General features: G+C 46.5%; 5 protein-coding genes across 6 annotated transcripts; 2 read left to right on the top strand and 3 right to left on the bottom strand.

The window, feature by feature from the left end:
• Nucleotides 1–90: 90 nt before the first annotated feature.
• Nucleotides 91–1,308, bottom strand: LOC136188508 (relaxin receptor 1-like). The gene has a single exon (XM_065976248.1). It carries the CDS (start codon nucleotides 1,302–1,304, stop codon nucleotides 156–158), a length of 1,149 nt encoding a protein of 382 aa, XP_065832320.1. The 5' UTR covers nucleotides 1,305–1,308; the 3' UTR covers nucleotides 91–155.
• A 1,742-nt stretch (nucleotides 1,309–3,050) lies between these two features.
• On the top strand, nucleotides 3,051–4,181 carry LOC136199880 (26S proteasome non-ATPase regulatory subunit 9-like). The gene is made up of 7 exons (XM_065990178.1): nucleotides 3,051–3,172; nucleotides 3,225–3,327; nucleotides 3,378–3,482; nucleotides 3,541–3,617; nucleotides 3,672–3,773; nucleotides 3,825–3,913; nucleotides 3,966–4,181. Exons 1-7 carry the CDS (start codon nucleotides 3,086–3,088, stop codon nucleotides 3,985–3,987), a joined length of 585 nt encoding a protein of 194 aa, XP_065846250.1. The 5' UTR covers nucleotides 3,051–3,085; the 3' UTR covers nucleotides 3,988–4,181.
• A 3,265-nt stretch (nucleotides 4,182–7,446) lies between these two features.
• Nucleotides 7,447–9,199, bottom strand: LOC136199715 (aspartic and glutamic acid-rich protein-like). Its single transcript, XM_065989999.1, has 9 exons — nucleotides 9,122–9,199; nucleotides 8,981–9,056; nucleotides 8,852–8,883; nucleotides 8,572–8,637; nucleotides 8,034–8,516; nucleotides 7,912–7,980; nucleotides 7,772–7,867; nucleotides 7,666–7,707; nucleotides 7,447–7,615 (listed from the first exon to the last, which is right to left on the bottom strand). Exons 1-9 carry the CDS (start codon nucleotides 9,125–9,127, stop codon nucleotides 7,583–7,585), a joined length of 903 nt encoding a protein of 300 aa, XP_065846071.1. The 5' UTR covers nucleotides 9,128–9,199; the 3' UTR covers nucleotides 7,447–7,582.
• Nucleotides 9,200–10,430: 1,231 nt separating this feature from the next.
• Nucleotides 10,431–13,259, top strand: LOC136199899 (glycerol kinase 3-like). Of its 2 annotated transcripts, none has more exons than XM_065990206.1 (19): nucleotides 10,431–10,543; nucleotides 10,599–10,678; nucleotides 10,729–10,835; nucleotides 10,891–10,968; nucleotides 11,038–11,117; nucleotides 11,171–11,308; nucleotides 11,359–11,468; nucleotides 11,520–11,589; nucleotides 11,648–11,683; nucleotides 11,734–11,810; nucleotides 11,865–11,907; nucleotides 11,966–12,046; nucleotides 12,097–12,175; nucleotides 12,229–12,325; nucleotides 12,382–12,466; nucleotides 12,518–12,638; nucleotides 12,688–12,819; nucleotides 12,873–12,971; nucleotides 13,026–13,259. In XM_065990206.1, exons 1-19 carry the CDS (start codon nucleotides 10,466–10,468, stop codon nucleotides 13,115–13,117), a joined length of 1,683 nt encoding a protein of 560 aa, XP_065846278.1. In that variant the 5' UTR covers nucleotides 10,431–10,465; the 3' UTR covers nucleotides 13,118–13,259. The 2 variants fall into 2 exon arrangements, with proteins under 2 accessions (XP_065846278.1, XP_065846277.1); XM_065990205.1 differs by having other exon boundaries at nucleotides 10,454–10,543; nucleotides 13,029–13,259.
• On the bottom strand, nucleotides 13,202–18,203 carry LOC136199898 (deleted in malignant brain tumors 1 protein-like). The gene is made up of 11 exons (XM_065990204.1): nucleotides 17,681–18,203; nucleotides 17,512–17,619; nucleotides 17,406–17,453; nucleotides 17,020–17,355; nucleotides 16,618–16,962; nucleotides 16,196–16,561; nucleotides 15,798–16,142; nucleotides 15,376–15,741; nucleotides 14,987–15,322; nucleotides 13,429–14,925; nucleotides 13,202–13,375 (listed from the first exon to the last, which is right to left on the bottom strand). Exons 2-10 carry the CDS (start codon nucleotides 17,582–17,584, stop codon nucleotides 13,430–13,432), a joined length of 3,711 nt encoding a protein of 1,236 aa, XP_065846276.1. The 5' UTR covers nucleotides 17,585–17,619; nucleotides 17,681–18,203; the 3' UTR covers nucleotides 13,202–13,375; nucleotide 13,429.
• Between the last annotated feature and the right edge of the window lie 1,025 nt (nucleotides 18,204–19,228).

Raw genomic sequence — 19,228 nt, 5'->3', positions numbered from 1 at the left:
GAATCAACGCAATAACCGCAATCTCGCGGGGAATGTCAATGATGGTGAATGGGCTCCTTTTGAGGTACAGCGATATACTACAGTAATAAGTTTTCTTCTAATTACTGTAATTTGTCATTAGAACACTAATAGTCGTGTTAAAATGAACGTATCTATTAGTTTGTAGATATATAGCTTTCGCTTTCGCTGCCAGGAATTTCCGTCGACATGAGCGGACTCTCGGAAATATCTGCGAGCGGCAACGGCTTTCCGCACTTGAAGCGCAGAGCAATCCACACATTACGCACGGAGACGAAAAACGGCTTTGAAAAAATCGTGAAAACGAGTGGGTTCGAAATTGCCATCGTCGAAAGAACGACGAGCGACTCGAAAGTGCGCTGCTTCATTACGAGCGGAATATAGGCAATCCAACAGGCGAACGTGAGAAACGCAATGACGACGAGCCTCAGTCCCAAACCGATCGCAGCAGACCTATCCATGCCTACATGGCTCACTTTTCGCATTTGAATCAGCATGGTGACGTAGGCGATAGAGGCTAGAAAGAGAAGCAGAAGCACGGCGAGACTGATGAAGAAGGGTATACTGAATATCCTTTGCAGTCCGTTGAGAATTCCACTCGTGTAGACCATAGGTACGCAGAGCTGCGAGTTATAGTGTTCCGCGATTCTTCGTTTCCCCGGAATCGGCTCCTTTATTGATCCTCGCATTCTGAACGGCGTCACTTGTAAATATTCGAGTGTTAGAAAAACTCCTATTGCGATCGCAGCCACCCATTCGAGGAGAAGCACGACCAGTATTCCCTTGCGCGAGCACTGGGGACGACAGTGACAACAACGAATAAATATTGCCGTGGTATTATAAAAGGCTATTGTTGCCGTTATCATTCCCGACAGAAGCATGCTGATTATTTGAATCGACGCGGAAATCGTGCACAGTTTCTCGGTCGCGTCGAAGAGATTAGGATCGGCGAGCAGTAGACAGGGCCATTTGAAGAGAAGCAGATAGACGAGCATTTGAATACCGAGAAGAAAATCGGCCGTTGCGAGATTGACGACGAGAAGGGAGAGCGTGCTGTTTCGTTGCTCGCGACGACGCGTGCAACGCCACAGCAGAACGAAGACGTTTCCAACGAGAATGAGCGCGGTGCAGAGTAGCCAGGCGTAGCCCTTTTCGGTTTCCATACCGGAGAGCGGGTAGAAGTCATCGTAGACGGCGTACGTTGTGTTTGAGTCAACGTCTTTTGTGCATAGTCGCGTCACCGTGTCCGGTGCGTCGGTCACTGTCGCGTTGGTAGTCGCTGGCATCAGTCGAATGGGCTAGCGTACGTATACGTATACGCGATTGTGTAGGAGGAGAATTAAGTTGAATCGCGCTGGGATGCGGTGGCGTGCAGGCGTAGGCATTCACAATTTTATTCTATGAAACCGTGCTAAAAATTTACTCTAGCAGTATGTCCGTGGTCGGCGGCTAATCTCAGTCATGGTCACAGAAGCAGCGACAGGGTTTTAGTTTGTAGACTCATATATTTCGCTAGCCAGCATTCCCGTTTCTGTTATAGAATAGTTCTCCATATCCTCAAACGGCATTGGCTTTCCGCATTTGAAGCGCAGAACGATCCACAATTTACGCACGGAGCGGTAAAACGGCTTGGAAGACAGAGTAAAAATTAATGGATTTGCAACTCCTACCATCGAAAGAATAATAAGAGAGTCGAAATTGCGTCCCGTTTCCTGCAGCGGAATGTATACAGCCCAAAAAGCAAACGTCAAAAAAGACGTGGCAATAAGCCTCAATCCCACGCCCATCACAATCGACGTATCCGTGCTCTTCTTAGTCACACTTCGCAGTTGAATCAGCGTCGCAACGCAGGCGATAACCGCTAAAAAGAGCAGTACAAGTATCCCAATATTTATATAGAAAGTGCTCCGGAAGGAAATTCTCATATCATCTGTATCTTTCGTGTAGGCCATTGGGATGCACATGAGCGAGTTATAGCGTTCCGCTTCGACGGTTTGCTCTGCGTCCGGCGTTTCGGTCGTTCCTCCCGTTCGGAACGGCGGAACGACATCACGCGAATGGTACCTGAACGCTTGCATGACTCCCATCACAATTGCCGCGATCCATTCGCTGAGAAGTAAGCCGATTACGCATTGTTTCGACCAGCTGCAATGACGATAACTAAATAGTATTGTCGTGTAGTAGAAGGCAATCGTTGCCGTTATCATTGCCGAGAGAGGAAAACAGGCTGATTGAATCCCCGCGGAAACCACGCACATTCTCTCGGCGACGTCAAAGAGATTAGGATCGGCGAGCAGGAGACAGGGCCATTTGAAGAGAAGTAGATAGAGGAGCATTTGAACGCCGAGAAGAAGATCTGCTGTGGCGAGATTGATGACCAGAATGGATGGTACGCTGTTTCGTTGCTCGCGAGAACGCGTGCAGCGCCACAGAAGAACGAAGAGGTTCCCAATGAGAATGAGCGCTGTTAGGGTCGCCCAGGCGTAGCCCGTTTCGGTTTCCATGCGAGGCGAGAATTGCATGTCGTAGACCACGTAGACTGTGTGGGGATCGAACATCTTTGCACATAGTGGTACGTGCGGATTGGCCAGGGTCGTGTTGTTGAAAGAAGGCATCATCATCAGTAACACAGGTTGGACTTCGAATTGCGTAGGGGGGACTTGGAGAAATCAACGTGAATCAATGTGATTATTTTGTTTATTCTAAGAGCAACATCTAAGAGGGTTTTCCATAATGGATGATTGATTGATGGTCATCTTCATCACGAGCTTCCATGCCAGAGAACGTCCTTTTCTCTTCAATAACTTCTCTTCGACAGGTACATTTCAGTGAAAACAAGCACCAGATAGCCAGTTTGACTGTTGATAGTCACGCTGGATGCATTGTCTCCAAAATGGTGGCTTGGATGGAGGTCATATTGCCGTAGATTGATTGCAGCGTACGGACACTGTGCAGGCGAGATTTTGACGAAGTGAATAGTTGGCTAGGCAGCCTTTGTTGATTCCTTTTTGCCTGACTCTTCGCCTTGTGTCTCTGTGTTGATCTTTTCTAGCGCGCGTCACTAGTGATGGCTCATTCCGACGTTCGCGACTTGATCGCACAAAAGGATGCTATAGAAGCTGAAATTAAGGCTTTGTCAGACGTATTAGACTCGGTAGCTATACAACAAAGATGCACGAGTCGACCAACACCTGTTCTCCGCTTAGCAAAAGGGCGTGGGAATGAACGAGCCTTTGGTGGACACAGAAGGCTTTCCTCGAGCCGACATCGACATCTATTCGGTCCGAACAGCTCGAAATAAAATCATACGTAAGTCCACGGCCACGCTTACCTACCAAATTCAATGAAAAAATTTGTAGGTCTGCACAATGATCATAAATCGCTCATGTCCCAAATCGAACGCAGTCTTCACGCAATGCACGCGCGCGAACGCGACGACACAGACAAAAACAAAGACTCTGAAGGCAAAGCAGCAAATAGGTCATAGTCAGTGGTTAAATGATCTGATACGGAGTTCTTTAGATGATAGGAATTTGGGTTTGCGTAAACCGTTTCTGAAAGTCAATCTTGTGTCTGAAAATTCACCTGCATCTGTTTGCGTGCGTTTCGTGCATTGCACAGTGCTTCTATTGCTCTAGGTCGAGAATTTATAGGAGTTGAAAGTTGGCGACTGCGTTCTTGAGTTCGGTAGCATAAATGCGGAAAATTTTCGTAGTCTTCAAGACGTAGGGGAGCTAGTGAAAAACAGCGAAGGAGTAAGGAGTAGGACGACGCCGATGATGAGGATGTAGCACGTTTGCATGTAGACAAAAGTCTGGATTAAAATCTTAAGAGATGGTGAAGAAATTCGACTTGGTTTGATACCAAAAAAATGGTCCGGAAGAGGTTTTTTAGGGTACGTGGATTTACCGTCCTTGTGACCTAAAATCTCATTATGTTATTACTAGCTGCAACATTATACCTATATGAAAACTGCAAGGTGATCATCAGCATTGTTATATGATTGCATGTCTTTACGTTATGAAGAAGCCAGACTAATGATTCAATCCCAGCACAACGTTTAGTGTCTTGAACAAAGCATTCACGTTTATCAATACTCAAGTGAACAGCAATCGGTTTGGAAACACAATTTACAGGACATATGAGGACAAAAGTTGACTCCTTGCAATATCTTCAATAGATGATGGTTTTCCACACTTGAAACGCACCACAACTTTTTATAGGCGTGTGCTTTCACAATTCGGTACTGCCAGTTTCAATATTAAATTCATTGCTACTACTGGTGGGAAATAACGCTGATCGCAGCACCGGAGTCTCTCCAGCGGAATGTACCTTCTTGCAGGTTACAATCCAAAAATTCTGAACACTTCTAAGGAACTGCGATGAAATTATTGTTAGCGCAAACGGGTTGACAATTGCCAGAGTAGAAATAATCATCAGTGAAGCAAATGTTAGTCCTTGCAACACAAGGAGAACATACGCAATCCAAATAATGACTGGAAGAAACGCAACGACGGCAAGCCTTAAACGGAGATGCCTAACACTCAGGATACTGACCTCAAGTTGTGATTGAGGTCGATATCCTACTAGGATGCCAGTATAAGCAACAGCAGCTAAAAAACTCAGCACCAAAAGAGTGAAAGTTACAACAAGGGGAATTCCAGTTACCGTCTCTTGAAGCGGGGAATGATCCTTGTGCAAGCTTCCTACGTTTACGATTGGCACGCAAGCCATCAAGATGTAGTTCTCTTGAATGATAGTCTCGCCTGCTGACGTGAATATTGGCAATTCTTTTCTGACTAAAAATCCCGGTTTGTTAATAGACGCTGCCATAACACTTCCAACAACAATCGCCAGAGTCCATTCAATGATAAGCCCAACAGCTATTTTTGTACGCGAAAAATCAATTCCTTGAACAAAAGCTGGACCAATGCAAAACATACGCCAAATAGCCATTGTGTAGTAGAAGGCTATCGTTGTTGTTATTAGTCCTGACAGTGGTATGCTGATCATTTCAATCAAGGCGGAAACTGTACAGAGTATTTGAATTAGACTAAATGATTTCGGATTTCCAAGTAAAAGGCACGGCCATTTGAAGAGAATCGTATATATAAGCATTTGAACACCAAGGAGAAAATCCACTACAGCTAGGTTGATAATGAGAATCGACGGTATGCTGCTGCGATCTTCTTTGCGACGGATGCAGCGTCCCAGCAAGACGAGAACGTTGGCAACAAGAATAACTACAGTGAAAGCAAGCCACACGTAGCCCATCTGGCCGTTGATAGTTACGTTGGATGCATTGTCGTGAAAAATGGTGGCTTGGATGGAGGCGAGATACGTTACATTGCCGTATTGATTGCTGCACACGGACACTGGTACAGTAGTGTTGTTGACGGACGGATTTCTTGGCATAATCTCACAAGAAAAGCGTTAAAGCAACGTTGCGTGCTTGGGTATTACCCCGAGGAAATGACGTGTCGAAACTCACTGACTGCTCCGCCTGTTGCCAAGGAGTGCAGGGCGTGTAGATTATCTCTAAAACATAAGAAAAAATCAACTATGTTGCGAAAGAGACACATATGATGATGATGATATTGTCGGTATTCGGAGCATGCATTATCTTTTAGCCTCACTCACTACCCGAGTGGTGGGGACGAGGCTAAATTTAGGTCTACCCGGTGACGTCTCAAACTCGCATAAGTTCTGATGCTTTTTCTACGAGTCACGACATGGACCCACCGTATGTATGGAGCGCCGATATGGAGCGCCGAAACCGCCAAAATCGATTCACTTGCTTTCGATGAGAGATTTGCTTTCGATGATTGCAGTTTGCTTCAATCGTTTGGAGCAAAGTTTGCACTAATCGTTTCAAGCAAAGTTTGCTCCAAACGATTGAAGCAAACCTTGCTCTAAACAATTGAAGCAAAGTTTGCTCTAATCGTTTAACCCAAAGTTTGCTCCAAACAAATGAAGCAAAGTTGGCTATTTGCAAACTCTACTGTAATATGATTAGCCCGCGATGGTCGCAGTTCATGTCATTAATTGCCCTTATTGATATAAACAAACGCCATCGCCTCCAAAAAATGTCTATGCCGAACTGCCAACTATGGGGCGCCATCTCGAGGTTAATTACCTAGCAGGGAATGGCGGTCCGCGAAAGAAGTGCTTTAATTAAAATTAATCGTTTGCTCAATCCTGTCACGCGTACAAGATTTGAGTCATTTGACGAAGCAGCTATTATGAGCAAAGCAAGGGCCATGGTTTTCGCTTTTTTTTTGTTAGGAAACGTTTCAGGCATGCCTTTTAGTATAAAGTGTAAAATAGCGTCACTGCGCGTCATATATTCCTGTAGAATTAAGTTTGCAAATTGTCTTAAGATTTTAGTATTAAAATACGGTAATAAACACATTGAAGAGCCATTATGACAAAAAAGTACTCATGTAACTGGTGTTTTGCAAGTAAGCAAAGAAATGAAATGAAATGTCTTTGCTTCAATCGTTTGAAGCAAAGTTTGCTTCGATCGATTAGAGCAAACTTTGCTTTCATCGATTAGAGCAAACTTTGCTTTCATCGATTGGAGCAAAGTTTTGCTTCCATCGATATATCGATTAGACCAAACTTTGCTTACATCGATCGGAGCAAAGTTTTGGTTACATCGATGGAAGCAAATTCACTTTTCTTTGTTCGAAGCAAAGACGACGCCATTTGAGTAAGAAAAGTGCTAAAAATAGTTGCTTTAATCGACTGACCAACAATCGATTGAAGCAAACTGCAATCGTCGAAAGCAAATATCTTATCGAAAGCAAGTGCATCGATTTTGGCGGTTTCGGCGCTCCATACGGACCCACCCGCAGCGGGCCCCCGCAGCACGGATTCTAGAATCCGTGCCCGCAGCGCCCCCCGCAGCGCGGGCAAAAGAGAGTCCCGGATTAACACATCTTCTTTGGGCGTCAATGTGCGATTGCGGCCCGTTCGTGGGCGCTTTAGATCAAGGAACGACGTTGGCGCGTTTTATGGTAGCTCTGAGTAGCACTCGTACTGTGATTAGTCGTTAGATAAACACATCTCCAGGGTTTCTCCGCTAAAACTGGGGAAGCCATCAAGGAGGGCGACTCATCAGATCCCTTTCTCGCCGTCGCAGCACCTTTAGCGGTGATCGCCGATCTCTGAGTAGTCCGAGAGCGGCCAAGAAGTAAGAAATGGTCTCATGATCGTTTTGGAGCAGACAGGCCAACACAAACCGTCGTTATAGCGTCGACATTCTTGCCCAATCTCGGGTTCTCTTTCACCGAGTCAATCCGACGAGTTTCACAGAACATGAAACTACGCCAATCGTATGTGCGAGCGCGAAAGAAAAACGTTTACGAGCGTCAGAGAGGCGACACCGTCTCTGACATTGACAATGAAGTGAAGTCCAAACGCGTCTTCACTCTGACCTTGACGTTATACTGGGGGATGTTCGCAAACAAACAGACTGAGAGAGCGAGAGCGGACGATAAACAGAAAAAACACAGAAATCAAAAAGAGTGTTTCACTTGCACTCTTCCCCACAGCGAGAATCCTACTTCTTCTTGTCTTCGTCCAGTGCATCCATCTGCAAAGACAGCTGAATTTTCCATACACATCGACGTATTATGCAAAAACCTCGTCAACAAATCTCTCTTCGTCTTCAAAGTCCTCCACCTCCTATTAGAATATGAAAGCGTGCTCTAAATATCAACAGCACTGCGTAGTCTTATTTTCTTCCTACGTCATCCTGCTCCAGGACATTTTTTGCATGATTCAACAGTTGCTTCGCTTTCTCCAATGCATCCACAGCTTCCATGGCAGCCTGGTATCTCGATTCCTACAGCAGCTGTCAATTTACTAGGCTGCTAACCTTATGATTACCTTAGCTAAGGCATCCGGCAACTGCATCACCTCTTCCTTAGTTAATTCCTCGGTTTCGCCGTCGTTGACCTTCACAGTTGAGAACCGTGTGATAACGACAACGAATCTGTAGACAATCTCACCACAACTAGCTCTTCACCGTCTTCTATCTCTTCCTCCTCCACTTCGAAAGGTGGCGATACCGTAAGCTCTTCTTCCGTGGTTTCCTCCTCTTCATCGTCAGGCTCCACTTCAAATGGCGGTGGTGCTCCTTCCGTGATTTTCTCCTCTTCCTCCTCGTCAGACTCCACGTCAATAAGTTCTTCTTCTGGCGTGAAGTCGATTTCCTCTTCCTCGTCGGGCTCGATATTCGCCTCAGAAGTCGGTACTTCCTCCGCGAATTCTTCCGGTACTTCCTCCGCGAATTCTTCCGGTACTTCCTCCGCGAATTCTTCCGGTACTTCCTCCGCGAATTCTTCGTCCTCGCGGAATTCGTTGTCCATTTCTTCGTCCATTGGCATTTCTGGTTCCGAGGCCACAGTCGCGACTGGCTCTTCGTCGGTCGGCTGAGCCTCGGTCGGTTCTTCGTCCTCTTCTTCCAGCACATCGCTCACTACATTTTCTGCCTGCGACGGCAAATTGTACCATAACGAAAATCTCGGAAAACGTGAAAGAACAGACCTCTTGCTCGCTGATTTCGTTCATCGCCACTTCCGAGCGCAACTCTGGCAAAACGCCTTGCAGTTTCTACCATTACCACACCATGAATTAACAACGAGCAATTTTAGAGAATTTGGTCGGAATCTGAAGACCGCAGTCAAGGCGGCCTTTGATTCCGCAAAGATACGTCTATAATCAGCAGAACAAATAGAATCCCCGCTGGAGGTTAAATATGTGACCAAAGCATGCAACTCGATTCCAGCGAAATCAAAGGCCGCCTGCGCATCACACGGATTCGTACCTTCAACGCATCTTGCTTCGGTCGGCGAAGTCCTGCATGTACGTAAAAGAAAAACGGTTTGTGGTGTGAACGAAGAACGCGAAAAAACAGCGGCGCGGGGGTCAGTCCCGAACTGACTTCCGCACGTACCTGGTGCTGGAGCCGCGACGGCAAGCGAGAGAATTCCGAGAACGGTAAGAAAATACGGAAACAGCTTTCTTGAAGACTGCGGATGCATGAGAATTATAGGGACGTTGTTGCCTCCCGCGACCATAGCAAGGAAAACCTTACCTCCATTGAAGTTCGCAGCGCTTTGTACTTCAGAAATGCGACTGGTTTGATCTGGGAACAGATTGCGACTGGTTCGATCTGGGAACGGATTGCTAGTAATTTGCTATAGGGGATGGACGAGTAAATAAAGCCCCGAATTACGTACATACGTTCTCGTTGGTGGTGTATTCTATCCACAAACGTGACTCAGCATAAATTAACTTAATTGCATGAAGCCGACATGATCGATACTTCTCACAACGTGGCCCGAGGTACGAGCAGATCTGACTTCAAGCTGGAGTTAAGAGCTGTACAATATAATCCCAGGATTTCGCGTGGAACAAAGTAAGACCCATGAAAGAGTGGCCTCTGAGTGGGAACCGCGACTCGTAAATCACTTATATGCTTCACAAGTTTGACAAGAGGTTAAGAATTCTATTTATGAAGTCGGAATTTACCACCACAAGCTTTGGCAGAGGCCAAGAATTTAAACCCGTCACTTAGGGTTATAAGGTTAGGGTTCAAACTTGCGTGCAAGTGCAAGAATGAGCCCCCGCTGCATGGGGGACGCCGGAAGCCGCGCGACAGCATATAAGACACGAGCATCGGAGAGCGCTTTCACACATTCCACCGACGCAAACGAAAGCCCAAATGAAAACCACGACGTCTGCTTGTCTCATCGGAATCACTGCAACCTTGCTGACCCTTTTCGCCGACGGCAACAGCGCTCCAGCTCCAGCTCCAGCTTTACCGGCCGGCTTACTCGTCAAAAACATGCACGGAGGAGAAGTCGACGAGACTCTGTTTATGTCCACCCTCTACGGGCATATTTACAAGGGCGGTGTGTATCCAGAACCCGGTCATTTTTCTAACGGTAGGGCAAACATCGTTCTTCCGGTGAAAAGTAAAGGAAACGAGGTGATTTTCAAATTCGAGACGCCGTACGCAGCCGACCCCGTGTGCTTCGTCAACTTTGAAGCGTTCGTGGGTCTTTACACCATAAACCCGCAGAGAACAGGACTCCACGTTAAAATCTTCGACACAAATGGACGACCTAAGTCGTGGAGTTTTTCCTCGAATGCGTGGATAACCGCCGCGTGCTGGGGTACTGCGGCCATATGAACAGAACCGCGAGTCCGACCGCGCGAAATCAAAGACTCGGATACGCTGGCTAATTGCTGAATGCATGCTTCTCGTCTTTTTGCTGCACGCGTTGAATGTTTGCTCTCATAATAAACTTGCTTGTGGTTAGATAATTTGCAGCCGTGTTATCTTCGCACAGAGGGGCAAAGCGCCTACCGTTCTCCACTTGTAGTACTGTACATACGCGTTTTGTCGCTAAAGAGTCCCGGATTAAAACTGCTGATGTCTTCTTCTTCTTTGAACGATTGCGGCCCGTTCGTGGGCGCTTTAGATCAGGGAACGACGTCTACGCGTTTTATGGTAGCTCTGAGTAGCACACGTACTGTGTTTAGTCGTTAGATGAGCGCTTCTCGAGGTTTTTTCCGCTAAAACGGGGGAAGCGATCAAGGAGGCGACTCACCAAATTCCTTTCTCGCCGTCGCAGCCCAATCCAGGGTAAACTGTGCAGCAGTACTTGTAGATTCTCAAGTTGGTGGCCTATTTAGATGGAGTCAAGTCGATCCGACGAAATTGCTTCAGACATCGTTGGATTGCATCGAAAATTCGATGAGAAAATGCCAAGAGCTAGGAATCGACACGAGTCAGATAAAAGGCACAGATTCTAAATAGGAAAAAAATGAACGCATAAAACGAATATCGGATTTCAGCTATTGGAATTACGAATCAACGCGAAACGACCGTAGTGTGGGACAAAACAACAGGAAAACCACTACACGACGCAATAGGTATATTTAGCACCTTAATTAATTAATTAATTAATTAATTAATTAATTAAATCGTGGCTTTTCCCAAAGTTTGGCTTGACATGAGAACGACTGATACGGTGGATTCTCTTATCAAGGCGACGGCTCTAAAAACCAAAGACGCGTTGCAAGTGAGTCAATACTCTAGTCGCTTATGTACTTTTAATTTCGTGCATGATATAAGCTCATATGTGGTCTTCCAATCAATCCGTACTTCTCCGCTGTGAAACTGCGTTGGCTACTTGATAACAGTGATGTCGTGCGGAGCGCTGTTGCCAAGGGCAACTGCATGTTTGGCACGGTCGATTCTTGGCTAATCTGGGTAAGCCGTGATACATCGACATGCGAGTTTTAATTTTTGCTATACCTAAGAATTTGACGGGTGGAATCGATGGGGGTGAACACGTGACTGACGTCACTAATGCCAGCAGAACGATGCTGATGAGCATCAAGAGTCACCAGTGGGATAAATCGCTAATGAAGTGAGTATTTACGCTAATAAAGAAAGAAAGAGCTCCTGATGTTTTCTTTAGATTTTTTGATATTCCGGGTGGGGTTCTATTTCCTAAAATTAAGAGTTCTTCTGAAGTCTACGGTCATATTGTAAGTAGATCAGAAGCAGAGGACTCTCTCATCACGCAAGCTCTTTTTGTTGCTATAGGCGACCGGACCACTAGAAGGCGTTCCCATTGCCGGTGTAAGTGAAAGAATAGTATAGAAAAAAATGAAATATGAGAGTTCTTTTAGTGCCTGGGTGATCAATCAGCTGCTTTATATGGGCACACGTTTGCGAAGACTCCCAAGAAAGGAGATGCCAAAAACACGTTGGTCTTTCTTGACTCCCTTTAGTCATATATTTTTTAATCCCTATTGTCTAGATACGGAACTGGTTGTTTTCTTCTCTACAATACCGGAAGCACGGTATTTGATTTTTTATTCAAGATTTATCACATAACGTAGTTCCTCTCTTTTATATTAGCCCGTCTTTTCTCAGCACGGTCTTCTGACTACTGTGGCGTTTCAACTCGGTCCCAATGCTCCCATTCAATATGCCTTAGAAGTAAGTCATAGCGCTATTCCCGTGTAGAAGGTGTTTTATCAGTGGATTAGGGATCTGTTGCTATTGGCGGCGACGCAGTTCGCTGGCTGCGAGATAACCTTCAAATAATTCGAGAATCATCCGACGTAGGTAGGCCGGAAAAATCAACAAATAATATGAAAATTTTTAAGTGTAAATTTTAGAGGAGCTCGCCAGTCAAGTCACCGATACGGGTGACGTTTATTTTGTACCGGCCTTCTCGGGATTATTTGCACCCTACTGGCAGCCAGATGCAAGAGGGTATCTGCAAATTCAATAAACTAATACATAAGTAAATTAGCGTTACGTCCTTCTAGAGTTTTAGTCGGTCTTACTCAGTACACGAATCGGTGTCACATAGCTCGGGCTACGTTGGAAGCGGTCTGCTTTCAAACGAGAGAAGTACGCTAATAATTTATTTGGTAATGAAACACAGTAACTAAGACGTATCAGATTCTTGAAGCAATGAACAAAGATTCGAAAATTCCGCTCACCGAGCTACTTGTCGACGGGGGGATGACGAAAAATAGTTTGCTTCTTCAACTTCAGGCCGATCTTCTTGGAATTCCTATTGGTATTTCGCTCAAAGCTCCCATAAATATTTTTGATGCGTGTTTTTTCAGTGAGGGCTCCTATGTCTGAGACGACCGCTTTGGGTGTTGCCATGGCGGCAGCCAGAGCGGTTGGGCTCAATCCGGATGCTGCAACGTGCGAGCGTCAAGGCGACACGTTTAATCCACGCGTTCAAGTGGAGGGTTAGTAGGCAATTGATTTTGCTTCTCTGTTCTAATATTTTTTATGTATGAAGTGAGGGATCGGAGGTATTCTCGGTGGAAAATGGCCGTGCGCAGGTCAATGAATTGGGTTGATAAGTCGAACGGAGAAACAAAAGTTGACAAACTGAAAGGTTAGTCAAAGTCAATTTTTGAACATTCTCTAAAGGCAATGACTTTTTGAAAAGAAGGTCGATATCACAAAACGGCGTTTGTTGCGCTTTTCCTTTGCTCGTCTGCAGCGGCTCTTCTTCTAGTTGCCATCATGAAACGGCGCTGAAGTGACCATTTTTGCACATTGCAATACGGGAACGCCACCACAGTATTTCCCCCAGCATTCATTTGTGACATTGAGGCGAGCACGTGAAAGATTTACACCTTTATTTTGAATGGTATGCAGGTCCACTAAAACTATCCTACAAGATTTCTGAAGGAAAGCTAAAAGATTTTGCAGTGAATGCCAAGCGAGCGGAAAGAGCTATAAGGTGAGAGCTTCAGAAAGAGACTTGAGCTGAACAGAATGAAAGAAAAACAGTAGCTAAAGAACCAAGATGATGCTTTGTCCAACTAATTTCCCGCGCTGTTGGGCACCTTAGTCAAAAGGCCATGACGGCGGTTCTGGCGGTTGCAGTTGCCAGGGAACGTAAGGCGGTCTCAGCCGTGGCCAGGTCGGTTCAGGCGGCCAGGGAAACTCCGTCGGTTCAGACGGCCAGGGAAACTCCGTCGGTTCAGGCCTTCCTGGCAATAATCCCAGTCTTGACATCAGCAGTGTACGCAGATTACCGCCGTAATCGAAGCGCGCATCCGCATGCTGTCGTATGGTGTTCACAAAACGACGACTTGCACTTCTATCTGTCTCAGACGCACCAAACAACCGGATGGCGGTTTGATTTAGATCACTGACACGTCTTTGGGGCAAACGAGAGAGCATAGACGTGGACTGCCTGGAAAGCGTTCTTTCTATATCAGATACTGAAGGGGTTACAGCATACTTAACGCTCACTCCACCAGGCAAGCGGCAGTTATCAAGAAACTGCCTTGGTGTAGCACCTGAAGCCGCAGTCATGGCCGAGTCTATATTTCCAAAGTAAGTAGTTCTACAACTTCCTCTTTTATTTTGCCAGTCTTCCCACAGTTTATCGATAAATGCGTGATGAAGGAAAAATTCTGGAGCGTACGCAGCTGACAATGAACACATGGTTCCTCCAACATGGCAATGAACGTTGTTGTGCATCTGCACCCTGAGGATACTTTCAAATTCGGTCAAATTATTTTCATTTAGGAGGCGAGCAACGGCAACGTAGTCCGGAAAGATAGCTTCGTGGTCGAAGTTTCGCTCAAGGTACGAACGATCTGGAAGACTCCATTGACTTCCTTGAAATGGCCCGTTTGTTACACACGGCTGCCCGTTGCCACCAAAGTAGTTATGATGCCACATTGATGACGATGATGTTGAGAGTGGTCTGTCTCCTCTCCAATCCCAAAAGGGCAGAGTTATACGAGAATCAATGCGACGAAGTAGATTTTCGTATTGCAACAAAAACCATCTGTGCCAGGGAAGGAATTCGTCTCGCCGATGGATCATGGTGTCAAAATTGTCATGATGGATGCCCAGCAAGTTATCATATTCTCTCTTGTATCGGGAATTAGTAGATGCCAGGACCACTGCATTGATGTAGCGCCTCTTTTCAACTGAAGACATTGACATGAAGTCTTTACGCACACGAGACCATGATGAACAAGGGGGCGGAGTTGGAGTCAGAAGCTGACAAACTACCCCAGCATCCTCGCTATGATGACAGTTGTGATTTCCCCAACCGTTGAATCTGCACTGGTCAAGGCTTGACTCACTGCCTCCGCACTCTACATTGTCCATCCATATTGGCCCGCTTCCCCTACCAAAATATGCCCTACTTCTGGACTCGCCACTTGAATATCCTAGCTGACGACACACCACGGCAGTATCGTTAGAGTCCCAGGAATCGTCACAGACCGTGCCCCACTGATTTTCGTAATTAATTTCAACTCTTCCTTCGTAACGAGACGAACCACCTGCCAGTCTCACTCTGGGTGGTTCAGTAGTAGAATCTAAAAACGACAGTCATCAGTACTTAGCTCTATCCCGCAGCTACTAGTACTATAGTCTCACCGTGGCATGCAACTTGTGCTTCTCGGCATCTTGAAACGGACAGTCCTCTGTCTTCCAGTTGACAATCTTCCATCTTTGACTCTGTACCTCTGCACACAACGTCCATTCTTCGGAAAATACGACTTCTAGAAAAAGAGCTGTTGGACGTTTGTCCGCTTTCGTATCCCAACTGTCTGCAAAACACAGTTGCGTCTCTTGAATTCCACGAGCGATCACAGAGAGCAGCCCATCGATATCCACTATAGACTTCAACTCTTCCAGAAGAGGAACCGCCCGCAAGTCTAAATCTGTAGGGTGGATCAGTAGTTAGTGGTGGAGTAGTAGTAGTAGGCTCGTCTAGAAACAACCGTCACCAACGCTGAGCTCAATCCACTCACAGTCAGCCTTACCGTAGCATACAACTTTTGCTTCTTCTCTGCTGTAACCGCAACTTGAATTTGACAGTCCTCCGTCTTCAAGTCGGCAATCTTGCACCCTTGACTCTCTACCTCTGCACTGAACGTTCAGTCTTCGGAAGCTTCGAGAGCCTCTGGAAAAATATTCAGACGACCTTCGTCCGTCGTCGTATCCCAACTGCCTGCAAGTCACAATTGCATCTTGCGAACTCCAGGAACTGTCGCAGAGGACAGCCCATCGATATTTATAATAGACTTCGACTCTTCCAGAACGAGAGGAACCGCCCGCAAGTCTGAATCTCAAGAAACGGAAAGGCGATTCGGTCGGTGGTGGAAGCGTAGTAGGATCTGTATATACGTCTAGAAAAACAATTCGTTACCAACGTTGAGGCAGCTACCGTAGCCCTCTAGCCCACCGTAGCATGAAACGTTTGCTTGTTCTCTGTTGTAACCGCAAGAATATGACTGTCCTCTGTCTTCAAGTTGGCAATCTTGCACCCTTGACTCTGTACCTCTACACACGACGTCCATTCTTCGAAAGTAATAACTTCTGGAAAAGTCTCTATCTGACGATTGTCCACTGTTGTATCCCAATTGTCTGCAAATCACAGTTGCGTCGCTTGAACTCCAATAACTGTCACAGAGGACAGCCCATCGATATCCACTATAGACTTCAACTCTTCCAGAGGAGGAACCACCCGCAAGTCTAAATCTGTAGGGTGGATCAGTAGTTAGTGGTGGAGTAGTTGTAGTAGGCTCGTCTAGAAACAACCGTCACCAACGCTGAGCTCAATCCACTCACAGTCAGCCTTACCGTAGCATACAACTTTCGCTTCTTCTCTGCTGTAACCGCAACTTGAATTTGACAGTCCTCCGTCTTCAAGTCGGCAATCTTGCACCCTTGACTCTCTACCTCTGCACTGAACGTTCAGTCTTCGGAAGCTTCGAGAGCCTCTGGAAAAATATTCAGACGACCTTCGTCCGTCGTCGTATCCCAACTGCCTGCAAGTCACAATTGCATCTTGCGAACTCCAGGAACTGTCGCAGAGGACAGCCCATCGATATTTATAATAGACTTCGACTCTTCCAGAACGAGAGGAACCGCCCGCAAGTCTGAATCTCAAGAAACGGAAAGGCGATTCGGTCGGTGGTGGAAGCGTAGTAGGATCTGTATATACGTCTAGAAAAACAATTCGTTACCAACGTCGAGGCAGCTACCGTAGCCCTCTAGCCCACCGTAGCATGAAACTTTTGCTTGTTCTCTGTTGTAACCGCAAGAATATGACTGTCCTCCGTCTTCAAGTTGGCAATCTTGCACCCTTGACTCTGTACCTCTGCACACAACGTCTATTCTTCGGAAGCAATAACCTCCAGAAATGTATCTATTGGACTTGTGTCCGCTGTTGTATCCCAACTGTCTACAAAACACAGTCGCGTCTCTTGAACTCCAATAGCTGTCACAGAGGACAGCCCATCGGTATCCATTGTAGACTTCAACTCTTCCAGAAGAGGAACCACCCGCAAGTCTAAATCTGTAGGGTGGATCAGTAGTTAGTGGTGGAGTAGTAGTAGTAGGCTCGTCTAGAAACAATTAACCGTCACCAACGCTGAGCTCAATCCACTCACAGTCAGCCTTACCGTAGCATACAACTTTTGCTTCTTCTCTACCATAACCGCAACTTGAGTATGAAAAAATGCTTTCAAATCCTTGGCAATATTGAATTCTTGACTCACTGCCCGCACACTCAACGTTCATTCTTAGAAACCCCTGGGAATAGCTTGAATAGCCTCTGGCCCTGTATTCATCCATTTTTCGCCCGCTGGCATATCCCAACTGCCTGCAGATCACATCCGCATCCTCGTCTTCCCATGACCTGTCGCAGATGGAGTTCCATTGTCTCCAGACGTTTTGTACTTCAACTCTTCCTTGAGTCTCTCCTCCTTCGACCGTCCTGTTAGCAAGTCTGACTGTTGCTAATAACAAGAAAAGGTCAGTCAAAAAATAATGAAATATTGATCTGTACCGCTGGATTGCTGGAAGACATGCAACAGTATCAATGTTACTCCTCCCGCTAAAAGTGGCATTTTCATGGTGAAATTTTGCTCAGATAACTTGTCTTGTAAACTGACCGGACGCAGAACAATAAAACCTCTCCACCAACAAGCGCTTAGATTTATAGCAGAAGAGACGAAGGCGTGTCATGCTTTACAGAAAGTAAAACAGCCTGAGCAAAATGCCTACACAGTTCAATAGCGAATTGTTTGGGTCTAATTACTCGTGAGAAACTAAAAACCGCACTTCCAGTCCGCCAATGACAGCAATTGAATGAAAAATATTAAAAAACTGTGCCGTACACGGTGACCTTTCCTCGCAGCTAGACAATCGAGCAAATTTGGTATAGTTCACATCCGGCTTTGCACTTAATTAAAAGAACCCAATTAGGACACCGATAACGTCACGCTGACGTGCCTAGCTCCTACAAACAAACTCTGTGGGCTCACGCAACGGATGTTCAATTGACGATCCATCGCGGTGATCGTTTCTACGTTGAAGCTGAGGGTAGCTGATCCTCGGGATCGTGCTGATCGTCTCGCCGAACTTGATACAGAAAAGGATTGTCGTTTTTCCGGCCGAATCGACGACGATTCGCCACGGATTGCCTTTTGCGAGGCGTCCGAGCACTTTACGAAGGCTTCGCAACGTTGATCATCGTCGTGACGGTCTACATGCGGAGGACGGACGACGGAAACCGAGTAAGTGCCGTAGGCGAACACGAAAAACGATCCTGAGACCAAGCGATCCCTGAAGAGATCATATTTTCGACCGTACGCACGCTAAGAGCTATATTTTTTTTTCTCGTTTTTGTACTATAGTCTGCACTGTACGTAACACACACAATGCAATCGACTCTGACTGTCTACGTAATTTTTCTCGCCGACATATATCTCCGCTTTTCAGTTGATCGCGCGCCATGCACGGTGCCACGCGAATTGCCGAAAACGTCCGGAAGCTATATAAATCAAGCAGGTAGAACCAGAACCACTTTGAACTTACGAAACGATACGTTATCTGCTGCATGGCTTTTTTCTTCGCCTGTACGTGCATGACTTGATCGAAGCGCGCGGATCGTCTTCGTCGCGATCGAAAATCTAAAAAAAAGACAAGATAAAATCTGTTCAATCTGCCCGTGTACGTACCTTTTTGCGATGCGTTCGTATTAGCGTGATCCAGGCTGCACCACGCGGAGGTTCGAACGCAGTTGCAGCCCAAAAATGTTGGAAGCGAGACCTTGCTTCAACGGCTCAAACACGACCGGTACGGCCTGGATCGAGAACGGCTCTCCCACACCGTCCCCCCGACCGCGTCGTACCGGGGCCCCAGAGAGGCCGTAGACTTTCGCTTAGATAGGAAACGAGTCTACCGTGATGAGAGAGGAATTACGAAGCGATCGCCAAGTCCACCAATAGAGGGTCAAGCGTTCGTTGTCCTGGGGGTCAGGTCATCTTCAGGGTATAGATCGTTAAACCGAGTGAGGAAATACCACGAGACACTGGGCCCCCACACGTTTCTTTGGCAGTAGAGTGGCAAACCTTAGCCAGACGCTCGCTCAGCATAACGCGAAACGCCTGACTTCACGACCCAAGCCTTTCAACGACCTTATATGACCCCCAGTGCCGATCTTAGCGCCGCAAAGCGACGCCCGTCCACTGCGCCTGACAGTTTCGGTAAGGATCGACAAAAGACGACGACGCTTTGGTGACCAACCATCAGCTTCCCCAGCTCACGATCAACCTCTAGGGCTAGCCCGTTGGCATCCCCCACCCTTTAGCAAGACTGAAGATTGTG

Source organism: Oscarella lobularis, chromosome 1 (assembly GCF_947507565.1).
Source record: "Oscarella lobularis chromosome 1, ooOscLobu1.1, whole genome shotgun sequence".
Lineage (NCBI taxonomy): Eukaryota > Metazoa > Porifera > Homoscleromorpha > Homosclerophorida > Oscarellidae > Oscarella > Oscarella lobularis.
The sequence above is the reverse complement of the archived record's forward strand: the minus strand, read 5'-3'. Positions and strand labels throughout refer to the sequence as shown.

What these genes read in the sequence shown, in the direction of transcription:
- LOC136188508 (XM_065976248.1), bottom strand. Translation starts at nt 1,304, where the DNA reads ATGCCAGCGACTACCAACGCGACAGTGACCGACGCACCGGACACGGTG.
- LOC136199880 (XM_065990178.1), top strand. Translation starts at nt 3,086, where the DNA reads ATGGCTCATTCCGACGTTCGCGACTTGATCGCACAAAAGGATGCTATA. An exon ending in AGCTCGAAATAAAATCATAC is followed by an intron (nt 3,328 to 3,377) that starts GTAAGTCCACGG and finishes AAAAATTTGTAG; the next exon opens with GTCTGCACAATGATCATAAA. An exon ending in ATTCACCTGCATCTGTTTGC is followed by an intron (nt 3,618 to 3,671) that starts GTGCGTTTCGTG and finishes GAGAATTTATAG; the next exon opens with GAGTTGAAAGTTGGCGACTG.
- LOC136199715 (XM_065989999.1), bottom strand. An exon ending in ATGTCCTGGAGCAGGATGAC is followed by an intron (nt 7,708 to 7,771) that starts GTAGGAAGAAAA and finishes ATATTCTAATAG; the next exon opens with GAGGTGGAGGACTTTGAAGA. An exon ending in AAGAGAGATTTGTTGACGAG is followed by an intron (nt 7,616 to 7,665) that starts GTTTTTGCATAA and finishes CTGTCTTTGCAG; the next exon opens with ATGGATGCACTGGACGAAGA.
- LOC136199899 (XM_065990206.1), top strand. Translation starts at nt 10,466, where the DNA reads ATGTCTTCTTCTTCTTTGAACGATTGCGGCCCGTTCGTGGGCGCTTTA. An exon ending in CGACACGAGTCAGATAAAAG is followed by an intron (nt 10,836 to 10,890) that starts GCACAGATTCTA and finishes ATCGGATTTCAG; the next exon opens with CTATTGGAATTACGAATCAA. An exon ending in TCTTCTTGGAATTCCTATTG is followed by an intron (nt 12,639 to 12,687) that starts GTATTTCGCTCA and finishes GTGTTTTTTCAG; the next exon opens with TGAGGGCTCCTATGTCTGAG.
- LOC136199898 (XM_065990204.1), bottom strand. Translation starts at nt 17,584, where the DNA reads ATGACACGCCTTCGTCTCTTCTGCTATAAATCTAAGCGCTTGTTGGTG. An exon ending in GTTTTATTGTTCTGCGTCCG is followed by an intron (nt 17,454 to 17,511) that starts GTCAGTTTACAA and finishes TGCCACTTTTAG; the next exon opens with CGGGAGGAGTAACATTGATA. An exon ending in TGTCTTCCAGCAATCCAGCG is followed by an intron (nt 17,356 to 17,405) that starts GTACAGATCAAT and finishes TCTTGTTATTAG; the next exon opens with CAACAGTCAGACTTGCTAAC.